Source organism: Cyanistes caeruleus, chromosome 2 (assembly GCF_971803275.1).
Source record: "Cyanistes caeruleus chromosome 2, bCyaCae1.hap1.1, whole genome shotgun sequence".
Taxonomy (NCBI): Eukaryota; Metazoa; Chordata; class Aves; order Passeriformes; family Paridae; genus Cyanistes; species Cyanistes caeruleus.
The window spans coordinates 986,244-1,005,017 of NC_141702.1; the positions used below are offsets into that span (position 1 = coordinate 986,244).

Genomic DNA, 18,774 nt, shown 5'->3' on the forward strand with positions numbered 1-18,774 from the left:
TATGTTGTCATGTGAACAATGGAATGGTGGGTAGTAGGGGATAAAAAGGGTTTTCTGGAAGTTTATTCAGGTGATCTTATTCTTGTAGTTTGTTAATAAACTTTATTCCTTTTTAAGTTTTAAGCCAGTTTTGCTCTTGCTCTAATCCATATCTCAGAGCAAGAAAAAAGTAATTATTTTAGTTACTGTTTTAAAACTACGACAGAGTAAAAAGAGGGGGTCACAGTGGCTCTGCCATGGCCAGGTCAGTGCGGCTTCCTGAGACAGTGGAATTTCATCACCAACGTTCGGAAGAAAAAGGCAAGCCTCAGGTGATACTGGCAGGATAGGCCCCTTCACAGAAGGAGCAGTCACAGAGGGAGGAGGAGACAAAGGGGACATGGCCGCAGTGGGAGGGTCGGCTGCTGGAGCAGAAGCCACGGCCCGCACTGGGGAAGTGGTGACGGCGACTTCTGCTTCTCTGCCAGTTCGTACTCGTAGCAAAGAGTCCCAAAGTAACCGGCACGTCGTAAGCAACCCTGTAGCTATTTCATCTCCTGTCGTCTCTGCCTACCACAACACGTGCCCTGCTGCTTCCTCCCATGTTCCAACAAAAAAGACAGTCCACGTGCTCACTCTCACAATATCCTTTTTACACCACAGGAGCAAGGCACGTACTGCCCGCTCCTCACACTTAACACCTTTCTCTGTAAAATTCACAGCAGAATGCCCAAAACAGATTCCTCTTCTGCTGCTGTTTCAGCCCCCATCATTACGCTTCCCAGTTGCTCCCCTAGCCACCAGCATCTCTATTTTCATAAGTTGTCCAGATGTTCAGGCTCTTGCTTTCGGCCTGCTTTGCTAGACTGGGCTCCCGCGCCGGCAGCTCTCTGGTCTTCAGTTCCCTGCCCGAATCACCACAGGATCACCACTTGACAGAGGACACACGACTAACACCACAAATGGTTTCAAGCATCAGCACTCTATTGTTCCCTGGCATAACCTTTTATAACCTTTTCCTTTTGCATAACACCTGTGTGCCCTTTCACCCTTTTGTTACTGGTCAGTGCCCCTCAGCATTCTGTGCTCCTTTTCCTTTAACGATGGTCCCCTGTCTTACACAGCTGCAGCCCATTAGGGATGAGCTCAGCCACAGCCCCGTTCCTGATTTCTCACAGTCTATTCCCCTGAGCCCAGGGACTTGACCTTCTTGTCCCCTAGGTATTATTAATGGATCCTCTGTGGGTTTGCCAGGATGGCTCTGGCTGCAGGAGCTGTGCTGAGGGTCCCTGTTTCTCATCTTCCTTCTTCTGGCCTTGCTCCAGCCCGGGGAATCTCCCCGGCCTGCACGAGCTCAGGGGCTGAGGGCTCCTGAGGTTGTCTCTGGGGTCCCTGGGTTGTTCAGAGCACAGAGCTGATGGGATGGCACCAACAGGCATCTCCTCCCATCCTTCCTCTCCTCAGAGCTGGGAGTGTTCACCTGGAGAAGGAGCCAGGGAAACCTGAGAGCCCCTTCCAGGGCCTGAAGGGGTTCCAGGAGTGCTGGAGAGGGACTGGGAACGAGGGCTGGAGGGACAGGACACAGGGAAAGGCTTCCCACAGCCAGAGGACAGGGCTGGATGGGATATTGGGAAGGAATTGTTCCCTAGGAGGGTGGGCAGGCCTTGGCACAGGATGTCCAGTTCTGGGATTGCATGATCCAGGCTAAGGGGAGCAGGGCTGGTGGTCTCCAGGCAGGAGCCCCAGGCTCTGCCCAGCTCCTGCTGCCTTTCATGGAAGCATAGAATCATTAAGGTTGGAAAAGACCTCGAACATCCTCAAGTTCCACCTCTCACAAAAAAGCTTTTTCAGCCCAAACCAGGCAGCAGCAGCTTCACTTTCACACTGCTGCAGGAAAACATATGACTTACAAGAAAAGAGCAGTTGCTGCCCCACGGCCCCCCGAAAAGAGGAAGCATCTCCCTCTGAAAGAGCCGGGGCTGGGGGGGCTGTGCTGGACTTCTCCCAGCCCGGGAGCTGTGGGGCATGGAGGGAGAAGGTGGGGCCATGGGGATGAGCTGTGGGGCTGGGAGCAGGCTGGTCACAGCCCACCGTGGTTTTGGGACAGCTCAGAAGGGTCTCATTTAGGACTGCAAGAGAGCAGGCTTCAGGCATGAGAGTGTTTCACCTGGCCAGAGTCTGGGTCGGCATTTTCTCTGAAAGTGTGAGAACAGGGATGCTTTGCCATTCAGGCCAGAGGAATATTTCCAAGGCGGGTCCTAAGAAAAGCAGGAGCTTGTTAGCAGCCCCTGGGAGCAGAGAGTGTTTCTGACAAGCTCAGGAAGAGCTGAGCCTAGGTGCTGTTTCCAGGGCCTAAGAGGCATTTTCTGAGCTCACACTGCAGCCTGGAAAGGAGGGAAGTGGGGGAACGCACCACCACAATCACTGCACTTTTATCACTGCTGAAGCAAACTGATAGATGATGAAACAGGAGAGAAAGTTATGGAGGATGAATTTCTGCATAAATTCATCCCCGAGAGTGGTGCTCTGCTCCCCCTGCTCCTTTTCCTGATGGAGCACCAGCCCCAGGAAGGGCTGAGAGCCTCACCTGCCCTCCAGGTACCAGCACAGCAGTCAAAAGGTCTGTGCAAAGAGCTGAGAGTTCTCTGAGAAGCAGCTCAAACCACGGCTGGTGAGGAAATCGGGCTCGAACTCAAATAATCGGACTCCAAAAGAGTTGTTTCGTTTTCACACTTGTCAGAAGCCTGATTTCCTGGAATTGCCCCACTGCCTCTAGAAGAGGAAGCCGCACCCACCGGAGAGCCGGGGCTGCTTAAAGTGGGGCTGGGTTCGGCTTCTGGCATCCCGGGAGCTGCGGGGCTCGGAGGGAGAAGGAGAGAAGGTAGGGTCCTGGGGAGGAGCTGTGCGGCCGGGAGCAGCGGGGAGCGGGATCTTGTTGCTCTCGTGGCTCCTGTTGCGGTGTTTTGGCACGGCCGGGGAGATGGCAGGGCAGGGGAAGAGCGCTGGGAGGGCAGCGGGCGGGCGGTGTCCGGTCCTCCGGGGGCTGCAGGAAGCCGCCGCTGCTGCAGCCGCTTTGGGGGGCTCGGGGGAGCCGTGTGCGCTGCGGGGCTGAGCTGCGAGGGGGCCGGGCTCAGAGGTGGCGCCGGATGGCTGCTGTGCCCCCCGGAGGGCAGGAGCCGTGGCACTGATGCCGGGGGCAGTGCTGGCCCCGAGCCGCTCCTTCGGCCGCTGGGCAGCTCCGTGGGGATGAGCGGCAGGCACGGCTCCTGCTGCCCTGTCCCCAAGCGCAGGGGCTCAGTTCTTCCTTTTGCTCCCCATGCAGGCCGGGTGGCATTCTCCTCTCTTCCAGTCGGAGCGTCACCGCGCAGAGCGCTCTGGGCTCTGGGCCAGCCCCACCAAGGGAGCGCTGTTCCCAGAGCCCCTTTCTTTCCCTGCGACACGGCTGGGGAAAACACTCTCGGGGGCTGTGCTGTGAAACGGCTGCACGCATTCCCATGGCCGCTCCTGCTGCCAGCCTTGCTGCTTCCCTCGTTTGCTTCCAAGGAGGAGCTCGATCCCGAGTTCTGTCCTGAATGTGCTCAGTGCCTCTCTCTGGGCACGGACACAGTCGCATGGGCCTTTTTCCTATTCCTGCAGCAATGGGAAACCGTGCAGGGACTGCCAAGGGTGCCTGGGGGCGGCTTCAGGGCTGGAGTTATTGTTGTCCAGGGCAGCCTCTGGCTCCTGAGACTGAACCACGCTGGCAGTGCTCTGGTGGGAGAGAATTTGGGAGGGGACAGGGCTGGGACAAGTGGCCCGAGTGGACGAGCTTCAGCAGTGACCCTGAGGCATCAGCTCCCTTCCTGAGCAACTGTCCTGCCCTGAGGCTCTGCTGCGCAGGGAGCAGCTGGACATGTGCCCAAAGCAAACAATTGGTGTCTAAAGTTTCTCCTGTGCTTTGTCTGCAGGCCAAGCTTTCCTCTGCTGCTGAACTGCCCTTATCTCGAGCCAGATGCTTTTCCTGCTTCTGCCTTCTCCATCGTGTCCCCATCCTGCTGGTGGGAGTGCACGGGCTCCTGCTGGGGGCTCAGTGCTTGGTGGGACCCAAGCCCAGCGCTGCTTCTCCCCCCTCTCCGGGGTCCTGAGCTTCCCCCCAGCAGCAGGTGCGTGATGTGGGCAGTGGTGGGACAGGGCCCGTGCTGCCCCACTGTCAGTGCTGTTCCCCTGGCTCTGCCCCCTCCACAGCTTGTGTGCTGCCTGAGAGCACAGATGTTCCCTGGACAGCCTCTCACCCAGCAGCGCCCACCAGTCCTTCTCCTCAGGGCTGCTCTCAATCCATTCTCTTCCCAGCTCGTGTCTGTGCCTGGAATTGCCTGCACCCAGGGGCAGCACCTGCACTTGGCCTTGTTGAGCTTCAGGGGCTTTGCTCCAGCTTCCTTCTGGTGGGGGAGCATGGATGTAGGTCCCAGGTGAAAGCCTGCTCTGCTCACCTCCCCACAAGAGCCCTGAGGAGTCTTTGCTGCCTGGGCAGTGTCCAGTGGAGGAGAAGGGTTGGCCTCCAGTGCTCCCTGGAATGAATCCTCTGTGCTCATGGCTTGCCTTCTCCTGACTGTCTGCTCTTCTCCTCTAGGATTTCAGGCCTTTCCTTCCTGATTCCTCCTGAGTTCTCCAGGGCTTCCCATCACCTTCTCCACACCCCACCATGTGCCCCAGGCCTGCTGCTGTGCTGTGCTGTGTCCCCTGAGCTGGGGCCCTCGGCTGCCGGTGTCTGCTGGGAAGCCAAGGCTGGGAGCAAGGGGAGCATCTGCTGAGAGGTGGGTGAGGGGAATCAGAGCCCACAGGCCTTGCACAGATTGCCCAAATCGGCAGGAACTCCCCAGGGAAAGCTGCCCCTGAAGGCTCTGGAAGGCTGCAGGTGCCCTTGGATCTACCCCCGAGTCCAAGCCCCTGAGATCAATACCTGTGCTGGTAAGGGAATTGTGGCCTTGGTGGGACAGAAGCTGAATGGTCAGAAGAATTTTTTGCAGTGAATAAATCGCTAGAGTATCCAAGTGAACTGAGACTGGGAGAGTTTTCAGGATTATGTGACAGTGTCAAAACCCGCAAAGGCTGAAAGGCAGGTTTCCAGTGAAAAGGCCTGGTCATTTAGGGTGAGAATCATGGAATGATGGAATGGCCTGAGTTGGAAGGGACACACCAGGGTCCTGGGAGAAGCAGGATCGACTGTAGTTTACAAATCCTTACAGCATCACCACCTTCTGTCGTGTCCCTGCACCAACAAGCCACATCAGATAGTTGTTCTAAATCAAAGTCTTCTAGAGCCTTCAAATGTTGATTTAGTTGAGAGCACATCCATGGGTCCTCAGGACCTTACCTGACTAGCCTCCTCCCAGGTTAGAACCATCCTGTCCCTAGTGCCATCAAAAAAGTGATTCCAGCAAGGTTGACCTGCAGCCAAACCTCCTGCCCCTCTGCTCCCTGGCTATCCCTTCCCCAGAGGAAATAGCTTCAGCTCAAGGGATGCACGCATGTGTTGGTGGGACTATTTCCCCTTGCCTCCTAGCCACTCCTCCCACCATGAAATGGCTTTAGCGTAAGGGATGTGTGTACAGTTTGTATGATTATCGCCTTGCCCTCCCGGACTCCCTATTCCTGTGCTCTAGGTAGTAGGTTACAGTCTCCCTCCTCGGGACTGGACTGCTACAGCCACCATATCTCAGTACATCTGGCCTCATCCTGAGAAGCAGGGGTCTTCCTGGGCACTCGGTACCGGTAGGGCCTGCAGACTCCCAATGGCAACCTGGTATGCGCGTGACCCACACCACACCTAGGCCCTCCACACGCCCAGAGCAGTCCAGTCCGCCTAGCCCTAGGGGGGCCTACCCCTTGCATATCCCTTACACTTTGGTTTCCTCCATATGCCCAAAGCGGGGCCACTATCCCCCAGGAAACACTTGGTTCACTGTTCCTTTCATTTCTCCCTGTTCCCAGCTGGCCCCCTCGCAAGAGTCCAGAACCGCAGGACTAGGTGGTCCTCACTTGCTCCAGGAGTCCAAGCTGCAGGCCCCCGTCTCACTCACACACCATCCGTTTGCCTCCTTCTCCCGCCACCAGTCACTTACTGAACCCGGTGCTCCTCTGCATCGCTGGTCCTAGGCTGACCTAAGGTCCGGTGAAGCCAGCTGTCCCTGGAGGCTGGGCGTCCCAAGGGTGGGCAGCCATCCCCTCTCTGGGCCTCTTCAGGCGTGGCAGTCCCGGACGAGCCCCCAGTGGAAAAGAACAGGCAAGGAGACCGGCTCCTTTTTAATGCCTTTATTGAGGTCAGCTCTAGCTGGGGACCGAGGGGGGTTGCGCACACCACCACTGCTCCAGGTAGATGACACAGAGGAGGAGGTGCTCAGCTTTGCCACACAGCAGAGCTGGGGCTTACATCCTCACAAGAGTCCTGGGGTTCGTTGAAAATCTAGGGTAGCCATGCATAGAGAGTGTTGGTTTACTTATGGCAGCGAGGCCTGGAACATCTGTAAGTGGCTCAACATTGTCCCTTACTCCTCGATGTCGTTTAAAGTTCAGTTTGAGCCATGGCTCTGGGGATCTTTAGATGTTAATTCCACTTCCCCTGGGTGCAAACCCCCATGGGAGTTCACTCATTTACATACTGGCTGGTGTCATCAGTTGCCATTAGGGGGTGCCAGGAGCAGCAGAGGCAAGACAAGGTAAGGTGGCATTTAACAAAGAAGGCTGTCACAACAACATCGGGCATAAGGTATTTAACAAAGGAGGCACCTTAACAAAGGAGACAACATTCAAGTGGGTTAACATCTTTGTAGACAGATCATGACATCACATTTTGCTCTTTACACAGGTATCCAGTGAAAGGGCAAGGTCTGTTAGGGTGAGAATCATGGAATGATGGAATGGCCTGAGTTGGGAGGGACACACCAGGGTCCTGCGAGAAGCAGGATCGAAAGCTTTACTGAAATCCAAAAAGCACAAATTAACTGCCTCTCCTTAACTAAGTCCATTGGTTAATGTGCTGTGAAAGGAAATTTAGGGTTGGGTGCTGGACTTTCCCTCCTGAGTCCGTAGTGGCAGTGACTCGTGACTGCCTGGTCCTTTGGGGGGTTTTCAATCAAAAGTGACCAGCAGTGATGGACCTGGTTTAAAAGACAGGTGTCTGCCAAGGAAGGCGGAGACCACCCTGGAATGGAGAATACGACCCTCTTCTCTCCATATTATTTTAACTTTAAATTTATGGGGCTTTCATGCAAAGCTAGGGGAAAGGGAACAATAGGAATTTCCTAGAGTGTATCTATATACACCAAGGGCAGAAAACAACCAAAATCAGAAAGACGAAGCCAGCCTTGTGTCCCTGCCGAGCCCGCGCCGCTGGGCTGCAGCTCCCGACACAAACCAAAACTGAACTGGCTCTGGGTAATAACCATCCCCAAGGCAGGACCCCAGCACCTTCCAGAGCCACTTCCCAGGGGCCCTCTGTAATTCACCCCTGAGCAGCCTGAAGCCTGCTCCCCTCAAGGCCAGGGTTGAAGGTTTGCTGACACTTTTCCTCCTGTCACCAGAGATTTGAAGTTCAGTGGCCATGTGGGTGAGATGACCGCCAATGGGTGCTGGGCTGGAGAGACCCTCTGTGGTAATGAGCAAGAGATCGCGGAGGGCACCTGTCCAAGTTGGCAACCAAAATCTCCAGTCCCCCTTGAAGGGCCACCAGGATACCCCAGGCACAGCTGTGGGCAGGGACAAGGTGGATTTTCCCCCTGATTTGGGGTGGGTCCCGAGTGTGCAGGGAAGCAGCTCCTGGGAAGAAGCATGAGTGGGGTGAGGAGGGGCTGCACTGGCAGCTGGAGCAGGAGCACAGCTCAGAGCCCGTGTGGCCGTGCCGGGCGTGGGGGCATGTGAGGAGTTGGGGGAGTGTGTCTGGGGAGTGTGGGGTGCCCTGGGGGGAGCGTGTGAGCGCTGCCTCCGGGTGCTGGGAGCAGCAGGCTGGGCCAGACAGTGAGCAGGGCAGCCGTGGGACTGGGCAGAGGATGCAGGATGCAGGTAGGGGTGGTGGATGGGCAGAGGGGCTGTGCCAGTGCTTGAGGGAGACAGGAGTGCTCCTTGCTGTCTGCTCTTGTGTCGTGAGGGGTTCTGCTGGGAGGATGTGGGCAATGGTGAAGGCAGCAGCTTGTCCAGGGCAGGTTGTGTGGCTGAACATACATGTGTGTGTAAGAGTCTATGTGTGTGCCTGTGTGTGTGTCTAAGAGTGTCTCTGTGTGTATGCCTGTGCGTGTGTCTGTTTCTGTGTGTGTGTTTGTGTTTTCGTCTCTATGTGTCTCTCTGTCTGCCTGTGTGTGTGTGTCTCTGTGTCTGTGTGTGTGTCTCTGTGCCCGTGTTTCTGGTTCTGTGTGTGTGTCTCTCTGTCTCTGTGTCTGTGTTTGTGTCTCTGTCTGTCTGCTTTGTGTCTGGGATAAAGACTGAGCTTCAGGGTTGATCCTGCACAAAGGAAAGCCACAGGCACATCCAGTGTGCTGGGAAGGGGACCCTGGCTCTTGTGCCAACCCAGGCCTGGCTCCAGCAGCCGGGTGGGAGCAATCCCCATGGCCACAGCTGCTGCAGAGCCTCTGCCAGAGGCTGGGGCCTCTGCCTGCACCTTAGGGAAAGTCTCTTTTCTTCTTCCACAGCCATGGCTTCGCAGGAGGACACACAGGAGGGGGATACAAAGGCAAAGCTCCTGGCAAAGGTATTTCAGGATGAAGGGCTGGATGCTGGATACTGGCTGCCCAAAGTGTCGCAGATCCTGGGAATTGAGTGCAGAGAAGCCCTGCAACATCTGGTGTACGAAGATTACCTCAAGCTGGAGTGTGAGGTAAGGCACCCCTGGGAGAAGAAGGCACTCCAGAAACTCCTGAAAATAAGAGATGACAAAAGAACCAGTAAAGATGTGCAGAAGGAGCACTTGGAGAAGAGAAAGGAGAAACAAGAATTGGCCAAAGAAGCCCTGAATGATCTGACAGAAATGCTCAACAGCCGCAGCCAAAGCCAGGATGCTCTGAGGGAGAAAGCAGAGACTGTGTGGCAAGCCATGGAGATTCCCAAAGAGTTCTGGCCAGCACCAAAGAAACCCTTGGCGGATATGCTGGAGAGCATCCAGAAGCAGCTGGAGAAGCAGGAGTTGTCAGCAGGCAAGAGAGAGAACATCCCTGATACAGAGGTGCTGAGGCGGGCGTCAGGGGGACTGGCCCTGCAGGGCATCTACAGAACCAGCAGACCTGGAGATGCGCTGGCAAAGCGAGATCAGCTCCTCAGGGTTCCTGAGGGATTCCAGCTCACCGGTCCAGAGCAAAGATCGCTCCTTGAGAGGAAGGACTTCTCCTCCTCTGCAGCAGAATTCTCTTTCACCAAGTCCATGGAGCAGCTGGGGTTCAGCATGAGTGTTTCTACTAAATTCAAGTTCTGGGGAATTAATCTGGGAGCAGGTGTAGATGGCAGCAGCTCCTCGCAGTCACAGGACAGCCACCAGTCCCGCTCTGAGCAGAGCTACTTTTGCAGCACCAGGTACCAGTACCTCCCTCTGGCCTCCTGCTACTTCCAAATGCATCAGCTTTGCCTCTCGGATGAGGCTCTGAAGAAGCTGAAAAAGATAGAGCCACTTTTGAGCTCCACTCAGGAAGAAGACAACCCCACCTTGCTGAATAGCATGTGTGAGAGGTTCTTCAGCAGGTTTGGGTCCCATGTAAACCAGGGTCCCCTCCACTTTGGGGGGATATTCTGGTGGAAGGCGTCTACGGAGGGATTCCGAGAGGAGCAGAGGGAAGAGATGAAGCGACAAACGTCTGAAGCTCTGAACAGCTTTGTCAGGGCCAGCTGGGGTGGCTTCCTGGCAAGTGCTGCGGGGGCCCTGGATGTTTCTAAATCCAGCTCAAAGGCTTCTTTCCTGGGAAGAGCTGGAGAGGGTTCCCATACAGCGATTCAGCTCTACGTGGTCAACACAGGGGGCCCACCAGACACCGCTTCTCTTCATCAGTGGAGAACGGGGCTCGTGTCTGATAACACAACGTGGTGCGTTATTGACCGTGGGTTTGAGCTGATCCCAGTGTGGGACATCATCCTGTACAATCACAGCAGGGATTTTAAGTCTGTGGGTCAGATGAGCAGAGCCCTCAGGGCTGCATACAAAGCGCTGACGAATCTGAGCATTGGCAGCATTTTTGGAGAGGAACTGGGCAGTGCAGTGCAAGAGGCCAGAGAATTCATGAGGACTCTGAAGGCCTGGGAGGTGCCGGTGGATGAAAGGAAGCTTCTCATGCTGATGGAGCTAAAAGATGATCTGAATGCAAAAACCAGGAACCCCAGTGTGTGGATCAACGTGTGCCTGTCAGACAAAGCCCTGCAGGACTTCCTGGTGAACACCGTGCGGAGTTGCCAGGAGTCACCTCCAGAAAACACCACCTTTATCAAGGTAATATTGAAAAGCCTCCTGACTCCACATATCTACTCTGTCAAGGACTTCCCTGAGGCTTCCTTCATTATGCAATGGATCTTCCAGACGGAGCACCCACTTCCCAAATCTCCCAAAGTCTCTGAGCTTGAAGACCTCATCAAAACACTGCAGCAAATGAAAGAGCACATCCATGCTGTCTCTTACGCACCAGGAAGCTCTGCTTCCGCCATTCATGAAGCAAAGCGAGTAGCGACCCAGACCAGCAGCCTCGCCATTTATTCATTACTCCAGTGTCTCCAGGAAAAGGCTCAGAAGGATATGGAACTGTTGGTGCTCTTGATTGTGAGCAGCACAGGGTACCAGGTGGAAAGCAGCACTTTTCAGCACCTCCTTGGACACCCAGAAATTGAGTACATGGCCAAGGAAATGGAAGCGGCACACAAGGAGTACGTGAACCTGAAGGAGCAGGATGCTGACAGAGCTGAGGCCTCTCTTCTGCTGAAGGGTCTGACTGTGACACCAGAAAGTCAAGGGCTGTCCCCTGAGCAGAAGAGGGAGCGTTTAATTTTCATGGAAGATCACATGAAAGGCTTGTGGTCCACACGGATAAAGAATCTGCTCCAAAAGCACAGTGAAGACTGGGAGAGGCTGGAACAGGACTTGCATTCCTTGATCAGTGGGTGCTTGGATGACAACAGGGATGAAGAGAGGATGCAGAACATAATCAGAGACCTGAAAGACACTTTTCCAACATCTGAACACCCTAGCCACTCTCAAACCACCTCAGACAGCAGCCAATCCAAAGCAAATGAAGCCGTTCCAAAGCAGGAGTTCCTCCAGCTGCTCAAGCGCCTGGGACTGGAAAGTCACTATCCAAGAAGAATGGGGTTGGGAGATTTCCACACCATCTGCAGGTCATGTCTGCAGGACAGCCAGCCCAGCCAGGACACGGAGCTGCCAGGTTACTTCCTGCAAAAGCTGTTAACTGTGGATTACCACAAGGTGAGGTACCTGACTTGCTGGGATGAGAGCATCCCTGGCCTTGCATCTGTGCCAGTAACTACAAAAGAAGAGGATGAACTGTCAGATTCCTTTGATAACTTTCTTGATGATTTGGACGAAGCAGCCCCTGAATGTGTGAGCAGGGACAGCCATGTGCACCCCATGGACCTACAGATGGCCATTTTCCACTGCGCTGATGACTTCCTGAGACAAACCCTTGCAACCAAGCTGGCCTTCTGCCAACTGGCGCTGCCTCTGCTGGTGCCCAACCCGTGCACTTCACGCATCGAGTTCCCGCTCTACGCCCTCAGCCAAATCCAAAGGAGCTGGAAAGATGTTGAGAAGTCAGGAGAGCAGGTCCAAACAAAGAGTTGCAACAACAAACTCATCTTTCAGACACACGCACCCATCGTGTCCTTCATCCGCATTGGCAGCTCGGCCTCCTCTTCCAAGTCTCAGCTCCTGAATGCTCTGCTGAGCGAACGCAAACACAACACTTTCTTCCACCGCCACTGCAGAGGCAGCACCAGGGAGCGTTTGCTGATGGAAGGGGTGGTGGAGATCGCTTGGTACTGCCCCTGTGGAAGCCCCGATGACACCTTTGAGCGCTGTGTGGCTTTCTGCAACCTGCATGGAGATGCCAGGATTCACGGAGCACAGCTGCAGTTCCTGCAGGAGATATCTGCTGTCAACGTGGCTCTGGTGTCCGATTCAAAGCACATGGACAGCACAGGGAAAAAGCTTCTGCAGGACCTGTGGCAGTCACAAAGGCCTTTGGTTTGTCTTCTCACAGAAAAAGAGAATGTTGCACCTGGACGATCATGTACAAAAATAAAAATCGGGATCAGGAACAGAAACGAAGCAGAACTGGTGATCCAGCTGAGCAAAACAATTGGGAATCTCCTGGCAGGATCTAATACACGTTTCAGCCTGGACGCCTGTGCGGACAAAGCTCGCCAGCAAGGATTCATAGTGGATGCAGATCAACCCGGGTGTGTGGCAGCCAAAGCAAAGGCAAAGGAGCTGGTGGAGCTTCTGAAGAAAGAGAAGCTATCAGAGATCAAATCCCAGCTGCTGCCGCTTCAAGGAAAACTGTGGTACCAGTGGTGCAAAAAGGACAAAGAACTCACTCGCTTGCAGGAGAAGGGGAACAAGAGCATTGAGCATCATCGCAGCCAAATTGAAAAAGAGAAGAAAGCACTAAGAAGAAAGCAACTTGAGCAAGCTTTCCCCCTCAACCCACTGATGAAGTCATTCCTTGTCTTTCTTGAGGGCCAGCCAGCAGATACCAAGAAATATTTCCTGCAGTGGATGAAGGTCTTCATGGATGAGCTGTCCTGTGGTCGCCTTGAAAAACTGAGAAGAGAAGAGGTATGGACTGAAATCTCAACAGGAAAGAAAAATCAGTTGCTGAATCAGCTGGATACCATCTCTGATGAAATCAATAATTCATCCATCGGCCTAGAGCACCTTCTGAGAGAGGTAGGGCAGATTTATGAAGCTCTGCAATTAATGAACCCCAAGGATGAGCTTTATGTTAAACTGCCAGAAATTGCAGCAGAACTGATGGTTTTGGGTTACCCTGTGGAGCTGATGGATGGGGACGCTTCTTACCTGCCCTTGCGCTGGGTGGGAGCCATCTTTGACAGCTTAATGGAGAGGCTGGGGGACAAACGAGTGTTTGTGCTCTCCGTGCTGGGCATCCAGAGCACAGGCAAGTCCACCCTGCTGAATGCCATGTTTGGTCTGCAGTTCAGCGTCAGCGCGGGGAGATGCACCCGCGGAGCCTTCATGCAGCTCATCCCAGTGGGCGAGGAGCTGCAGCAAGACTTGGGCTTTGATTTTGTGCTGGTGGTTGACACCGAGGGGCTCCGTGCTATTGAGATAGCCAATAAACAGTCCCTGAACCATGACAATGAGCTGGCCACCTTTGTCATTGGTGTTGGCAACATGACTGTGATCAATGTGTTTGGAGAGAACCCATCGGAAATGCAAGATGTTCTCCAGATCGCTGTGCAGGCTTTCCTGAGGATGAAGAAAGTCAATCTTTCCCCCAGCTGCCTCTTTGTCCACCAAAATGTGGGAGAAGCAACTGCCAAGGAGCAGAACATGGAAGGCCAAAGGCGTTTGAAAGAAAAGCTGGATGAAATGACCGTTATAGCTGCTCAGCAGGAATTCTGTGACATCTCCTCCTTCAGTGATGTCATTGGCTTTGATGTGAACACCCACATTCACTACTTTGCTCACCTGTGGGAAGGAAACCCCCCAATGGCACCACCCAACCCCACCTACAGCCAGAATGTCCAGCAACTAAAGAGCAAAATCCTCCAGGCTGCCAAGAAGATGTCGCAGCGCAGCATTTTGAGGTTCTCGAGCCTGAAAGATCGTATTGGTGACCTCTGGAATGCTTTGCTGAATGAAAACTTTGTTTTCAGCTTCAAGAATTCCCTGGAGATTGCTGTGTACAGGAAACTGGAAAGTGCCTTTAGTCGGTGGACCTGGAAGCTGAGGAGTCACATCTTAGACATACAGATGAGACTGGACAATCGAATTCGGAATGGGGACTTGCAGAATGTCACCAGAGAGCACCTTGAAAAGCTGGTGCAAGAGACAAGTGATGCCATTGAGAAAGAAGTGGAGAAGTATTTCAGTGAAGACAAAGACCATGAGACACTGATCCAGTGGAAATCAGGCACAGAGCTGAAGCTGAAAGAACTAAAAGAGACTCTTCTCCATGAAACAAAGAAGAAATGTGAGAGTCTTATAGAGCTACAGAAGGAGCAGAGGAAACTGGATGCAAGGAAGTTGGAATATGAAGATGAGCTGCTGAGAAGGAGTAGGGAGCTGGCTGTGACTCTGAAAGGGAAGAGCTTGAGTGAGAGCGAACTGAGGGACAACTTCACTCTTGTCTGGAACAAGTGGATTGCCGATGTCTCCAGTGCTGCTCGTCCTCAGGAACAGGTGAATATTGATGCAGACATTGAAGAAGTCCTTCTAGAGCACTTTAAGGAGCCAGGTTTCCATGCACGGATCATGTCATTTCCCAAAAGCAGTGGATTTTCTTTTGACTTAGAGAAACATGTCATGAAAAATGAGCATTTTTGCTTTATCTCAGATCCCAGGAGCCTTTCCAGTGATAATGCTATCAACTTGCAGCACATCACAGACAACATCATAGCGTGTGTCAAGGCAAACATTGATAAGAAGGAACAGGAGAAACGGGATTACAGTCGAAATTTTATCCATGAAATACTCAATGAAGTACAGAACGGTGTGAACTCTGTCCCCAGCCATGCCGAATGTACTTTTAACAGAGAGTACAGCATAGCTTTGTCTCTGTATCTGTGCAAAATGGCAGGGGAAAGGTTTAAAGCCATGCACGAAGCATTCCAAAAGGCAAATGACCCAGTTGTGTACCTGAGCAGCAAGAGAGAAGAGTTCTTCCAATGTTTCCAGATGTCCTGCCAAGGAGCCACTTCAATCACAACTTTTGCTGTTTTCCTTTGTGACAAGATTGAAGCGGCTCTTCGCCGGGCGGTCTATGAGAGGACGTCTAAAGCCATCGCTGAGGACATGCAGGGCAAATTCCCAGATTTCAGGGGCAACAGAGCCAATCTGGAAGTTTGCATCCTGAGATACCTGGCAGAACAAGAAAATTTTGAGTATTTCAAGGATTACCTTAATTTCCCAAAGGAATTTTTTCAGAAATACATTGAAACACAAGTTAAGAGTTACTGTTTAGGTAAGAGTGGGAGACTGGAGAACTTTTTAGATTGCTCCCTTAATCTTCTCTATCGAAACATCCTGTCAGCTGTTTCTTTATCAACCCAAATTGTCAAAGACAGAAAAGACGGAGAGGGCAAAGTCTCTCTTTGGCTGGATGAATTTTGCAGGGAACTGACAGAAGTGATCAACTTGCCCAGAAGTGACCTGAAGGGCATCGAGCACCAAGAGGTCAAAGATACTGAGTTCCTGAGCAGTGCCATGGCAGAAGCTCTGGATGACCTGAGGGACAGGCTCAGGAAAGAATTTGCTGGTGCTGATATGAGCTCGTTTGCAACACAGCCTCACACCATCCTGGTGGAGCAGTTTTCGGGGTGCTGGGAGCAGTGTCCCTTTTGTGGGGCTGTCTGCACAAACACCATGCAGGGACATGATGGAGACCATCAGCTGGTCTTCCATCGCCCAGAAGCTTTGATGGGAACCACATGGCGGGTACAGGCATTACATGGTGCTGATTATGATACACAAGAACTGAACATTGATATTTGTTCCAGCCTTGTTGCAAGTGACTGTGAATTCAATTTTTGTGGCCGCCCATGTGTCCGTTACAAATTATATCGTAATGCAGGACCTCCTTTCTCCAGTTGGAACATTCTTCCTGATTCATCTATGCAGGCGTACTGGAAATGGTTTGTGTCTCATTTCAGGACACAGCTGGAAGCTTTGTACAATGGTAAATTTCAGGGCAGAGGAAAAATTCCTGAGGCATGGCAGAGAATTACCAAGCAGGAAGCACTGGCCGAGCTGGACAGGCATTAGGGCACATCCATGCGAAGGAAGAACCACAAGGGCTTTGCAGTTCAGGAGAACTTTGTACCAGGCTCTCCACAAATTCAGTTACAATGATGATGTTCTCAAGCCTAATGAAGAGAATGGTATCCAACTGCTCCCAGGTTTGGTGAAATAAGGAGTGTTACTGTGGCCGTTGCTCAGGAACTCCCTTGCTTGATGAGAAAGCCAGAATCCTCTTGCCTTCTTGCCATAAACATTTCCCTCTGCTTTGTCCTAGAGCTAAACCAAAGCCACTCCATGCAGCGATCGGCCTCATGGCCAAGCCTGAGCCTGAGGGCCAGGGCAAGGGCAGAGGCAGCACTCAGAGCACCCCTTGGGTCAGGTGCTGTGACACAGGAAGAGACAGTGCCCCCAAGGCAGTTTTCCTGCAGCAAGGAGGTGTCCTGCTCGGAGAAAGAGCTGCAGGACCTGAGGTCAGCTCCACGCTGGCTGCAAGCTGGGCTGCTTGATTTTTGGGTGTCATCCTTCCCTCCCTCACTGAAGCCTCCTGGATCAACTGAGGCCCTTCTCCCAGCAGGAGCTGTTGTGTCTCCAGGCTCAGGAAAGCAGGGACACGATGGCCCTGGGGCTCAGGCAGTGCTTTCACTCCCAGTCTCGGAGGTGCTGTGTCTCTGTCCAGGGCAGCCGCTCCTGCTCAGGTGCCTGGGGCTGCTGCCCTTCCCTGCAGCCCTCAGGCCTGCAAGGAGCTGCTCCTGCCCTTGGCCTCACTGCTGAACAAAAGCCTTGGGAATGCCCCATGTGGAGAATCCTGCCTGCCAGCACCTTCCACAGCAGCCCTTGGGGCAGTGCTGGTGCTGTCCAGGCAGGCTGGTGGCACTGGAGCCGTGCTCTGGAGAAGGTGGCACCAGCTGGCTCTGGCCCAGGCAGGTATGGAGGCTTTTGCTGTGCAGGTGCTGCAGCCCCGCTGGCAATGCGAGGGCCAAGCCCTGCTGGAGAGCTGGCTGAAGGGCTGCTTCAGCCTCATGCCCTGCAGGCTCTGCTAATAAAGGAGTTGATTTGGACCTCCCTGCTCTGTGTCCCCTTTGTGTTCAGGGCAGCCACAGCTGGGGGTGACTCGAGACAGGCAGGGGACAGGGGGTGGCACTGGGTGAATTACTGAGGCCTGAACAATGGGCCCTGCCTTAGGCCTGAACGTTAGGCCCTGAGCCAAAGCTGCCCAGTGGATGAACCTTTCCACCAAAAGTGATGTGTATCCACTCATTAGGGAAGCATTATTAGCTATGTTAAAAAAAGACTGCAATATGATACTGGGTTTTGTATATATATATTAGTTTCTGCATTGTACACAATATTTAGAAAATAGTTTCATATATACCTTTATTTAGCTGTTAATATAATGTAATCTACAAGTTTAAATATGTGTTGCATATCTTATAGAGACAGTAGTGTGGTGAATACACGGTATTATAGGCCTTAAATAAACACTGGGTGTTAGAATACCTCTGTGTAACCAAAAGAAATAGTGTAAGGCAATCATGTTGCTCCCCCTTCTCTGCAGACTAAATTTTCCAGGTGATAACCGTGACACAAATCAGAGCACAAGAGGGCAATTAGAAAATACTGTGTTAAATCTGAAGTGGACATACTAAACCCTTAATAGAGGACGTTAAAGACCATGATGGAGACACAAGAATGAATAAAATATATTAATTTGGCACACAGAATGTCATGTAGATAAAGTAGAGTATGAAGAAACCAAACAGAAGAATTTCTGTAACATCAAACTTTTCACAAGAAAGTGTAAATAATGTATAGACTTTATGAATATGCATGTTCCTCAGTAAGTTATTAGTATAAAGATAACAATATCAGTGACTACTCGTGTTTTCTTTTGCTGTTTGCCAGGAGCAACCGGCACTAGACTTTTGTCTCCGATTTTGTTCCCTACTGCACTTTAAAAATTCTGCAGCGTTATTGCATTTTTCACAGCCATATGATAAATGTATCTGCTCATTAACGAAGCATCATTAACAATATGATCTATGAATGTGCTCATTAGTGAAACATGCATTTATCTCTCCATATTTACAAATGGGACAAGATCCATGTAATCTGACATCTGTCCTTGTTTGGGTGTGTAGGTAGATCAAAGACAACTCCCTTGGTTCCTGCTTTAGCCCAGGCCAGGCTTTGGGAGGAACCCAAGAGGAAAAAGAAAGGAGATGTTCCTGCACTAGAAGTGATGTCAGCTTGGTTATTGAACAATATAAGAACAGGACCCTCTCACAGTGCAGTTGGAAGCCTCGTTACCTGCAGGTGGACACCCCACAGTAATTCCCAGTTACCGAGAGGGGCTCTCCGTTCCTTCACTGTGACAGGGGCTCCCCAGCTGATGTGTGGAGCTGGAGGATGGTAAAGTCTTGGGATAACTGGAGATGTATTGTGTGTCATCTCTGTATGCAATCTTTTGTAGTAATGATGATGTGCCTTGTTGAGATTGCCATCCTTTTGTGATTCCTGGCAGTTTTGCACTATAGTAAATGACACCTCTTCCTTAAGTTGGTGCCTGTTTCTTTTGTGCTGAGCCTGCTGCCTGGCAAACACTGGGTGAGGGTCTGGGAGCTGGGGTGTGGCAGCAGAGGCTCTGCTCCATTCAGGGGCTCTGCTCCATTCAGGGGCTCTGCTCCAGGAGCAGCTTCACTGTCTGCAGGGACAGCAGAGAGGGCAGGAAGCCCCAAACCACAACACCCAGGGAAACCAATGTCAGTGGCAGGTGCCAAGGGAGGCAGCGCTGGGAACCAGGGCTGGCCTGTCACACACAGGGAGGGCTGAGAAGGTTGATCCCAGCAAGGGTCTGT

The 18,774-nt window shown here is 52.6% G+C and overlaps 1 protein-coding gene across 4 annotated transcripts; it reads left to right on the forward strand.

Annotated features, from left to right (window-relative positions):
• The first annotated feature begins 1,933 nt into the window (after window positions 1-1,933).
• LOC111927333 (interferon-induced very large GTPase 1-like) lies at window positions 1,934-18,474 on the forward strand. Of its 4 annotated transcripts, none has more exons than XM_086875350.1 (4): window positions 1,934-2,860; window positions 3,927-4,121; window positions 4,589-4,926; window positions 8,640-18,474. In XM_086875350.1, exon 4 carries the CDS (start codon window positions 8,642-8,644, stop codon window positions 15,941-15,943), a length of 7,302 nt encoding a protein of 2,433 aa, XP_086731476.1. In that variant the 5' UTR covers window positions 1,934-2,860; window positions 3,927-4,121; window positions 4,589-4,926; window positions 8,640-8,641; the 3' UTR covers window positions 15,944-18,474. The 4 variants fall into 4 exon arrangements, with proteins under 4 accessions (XP_086731476.1, XP_086731477.1, XP_086731474.1 ...); XM_086875349.1 differs by having other exon boundaries at window positions 2,776-2,860; window positions 4,589-4,772; XM_086875348.1 differs by lacking the exon at window positions 3,927-4,121 and having other exon boundaries at window positions 2,704-2,860; window positions 4,589-4,772.
• The last annotated feature ends 300 nt before the right edge of the window (window positions 18,475-18,774 follow it).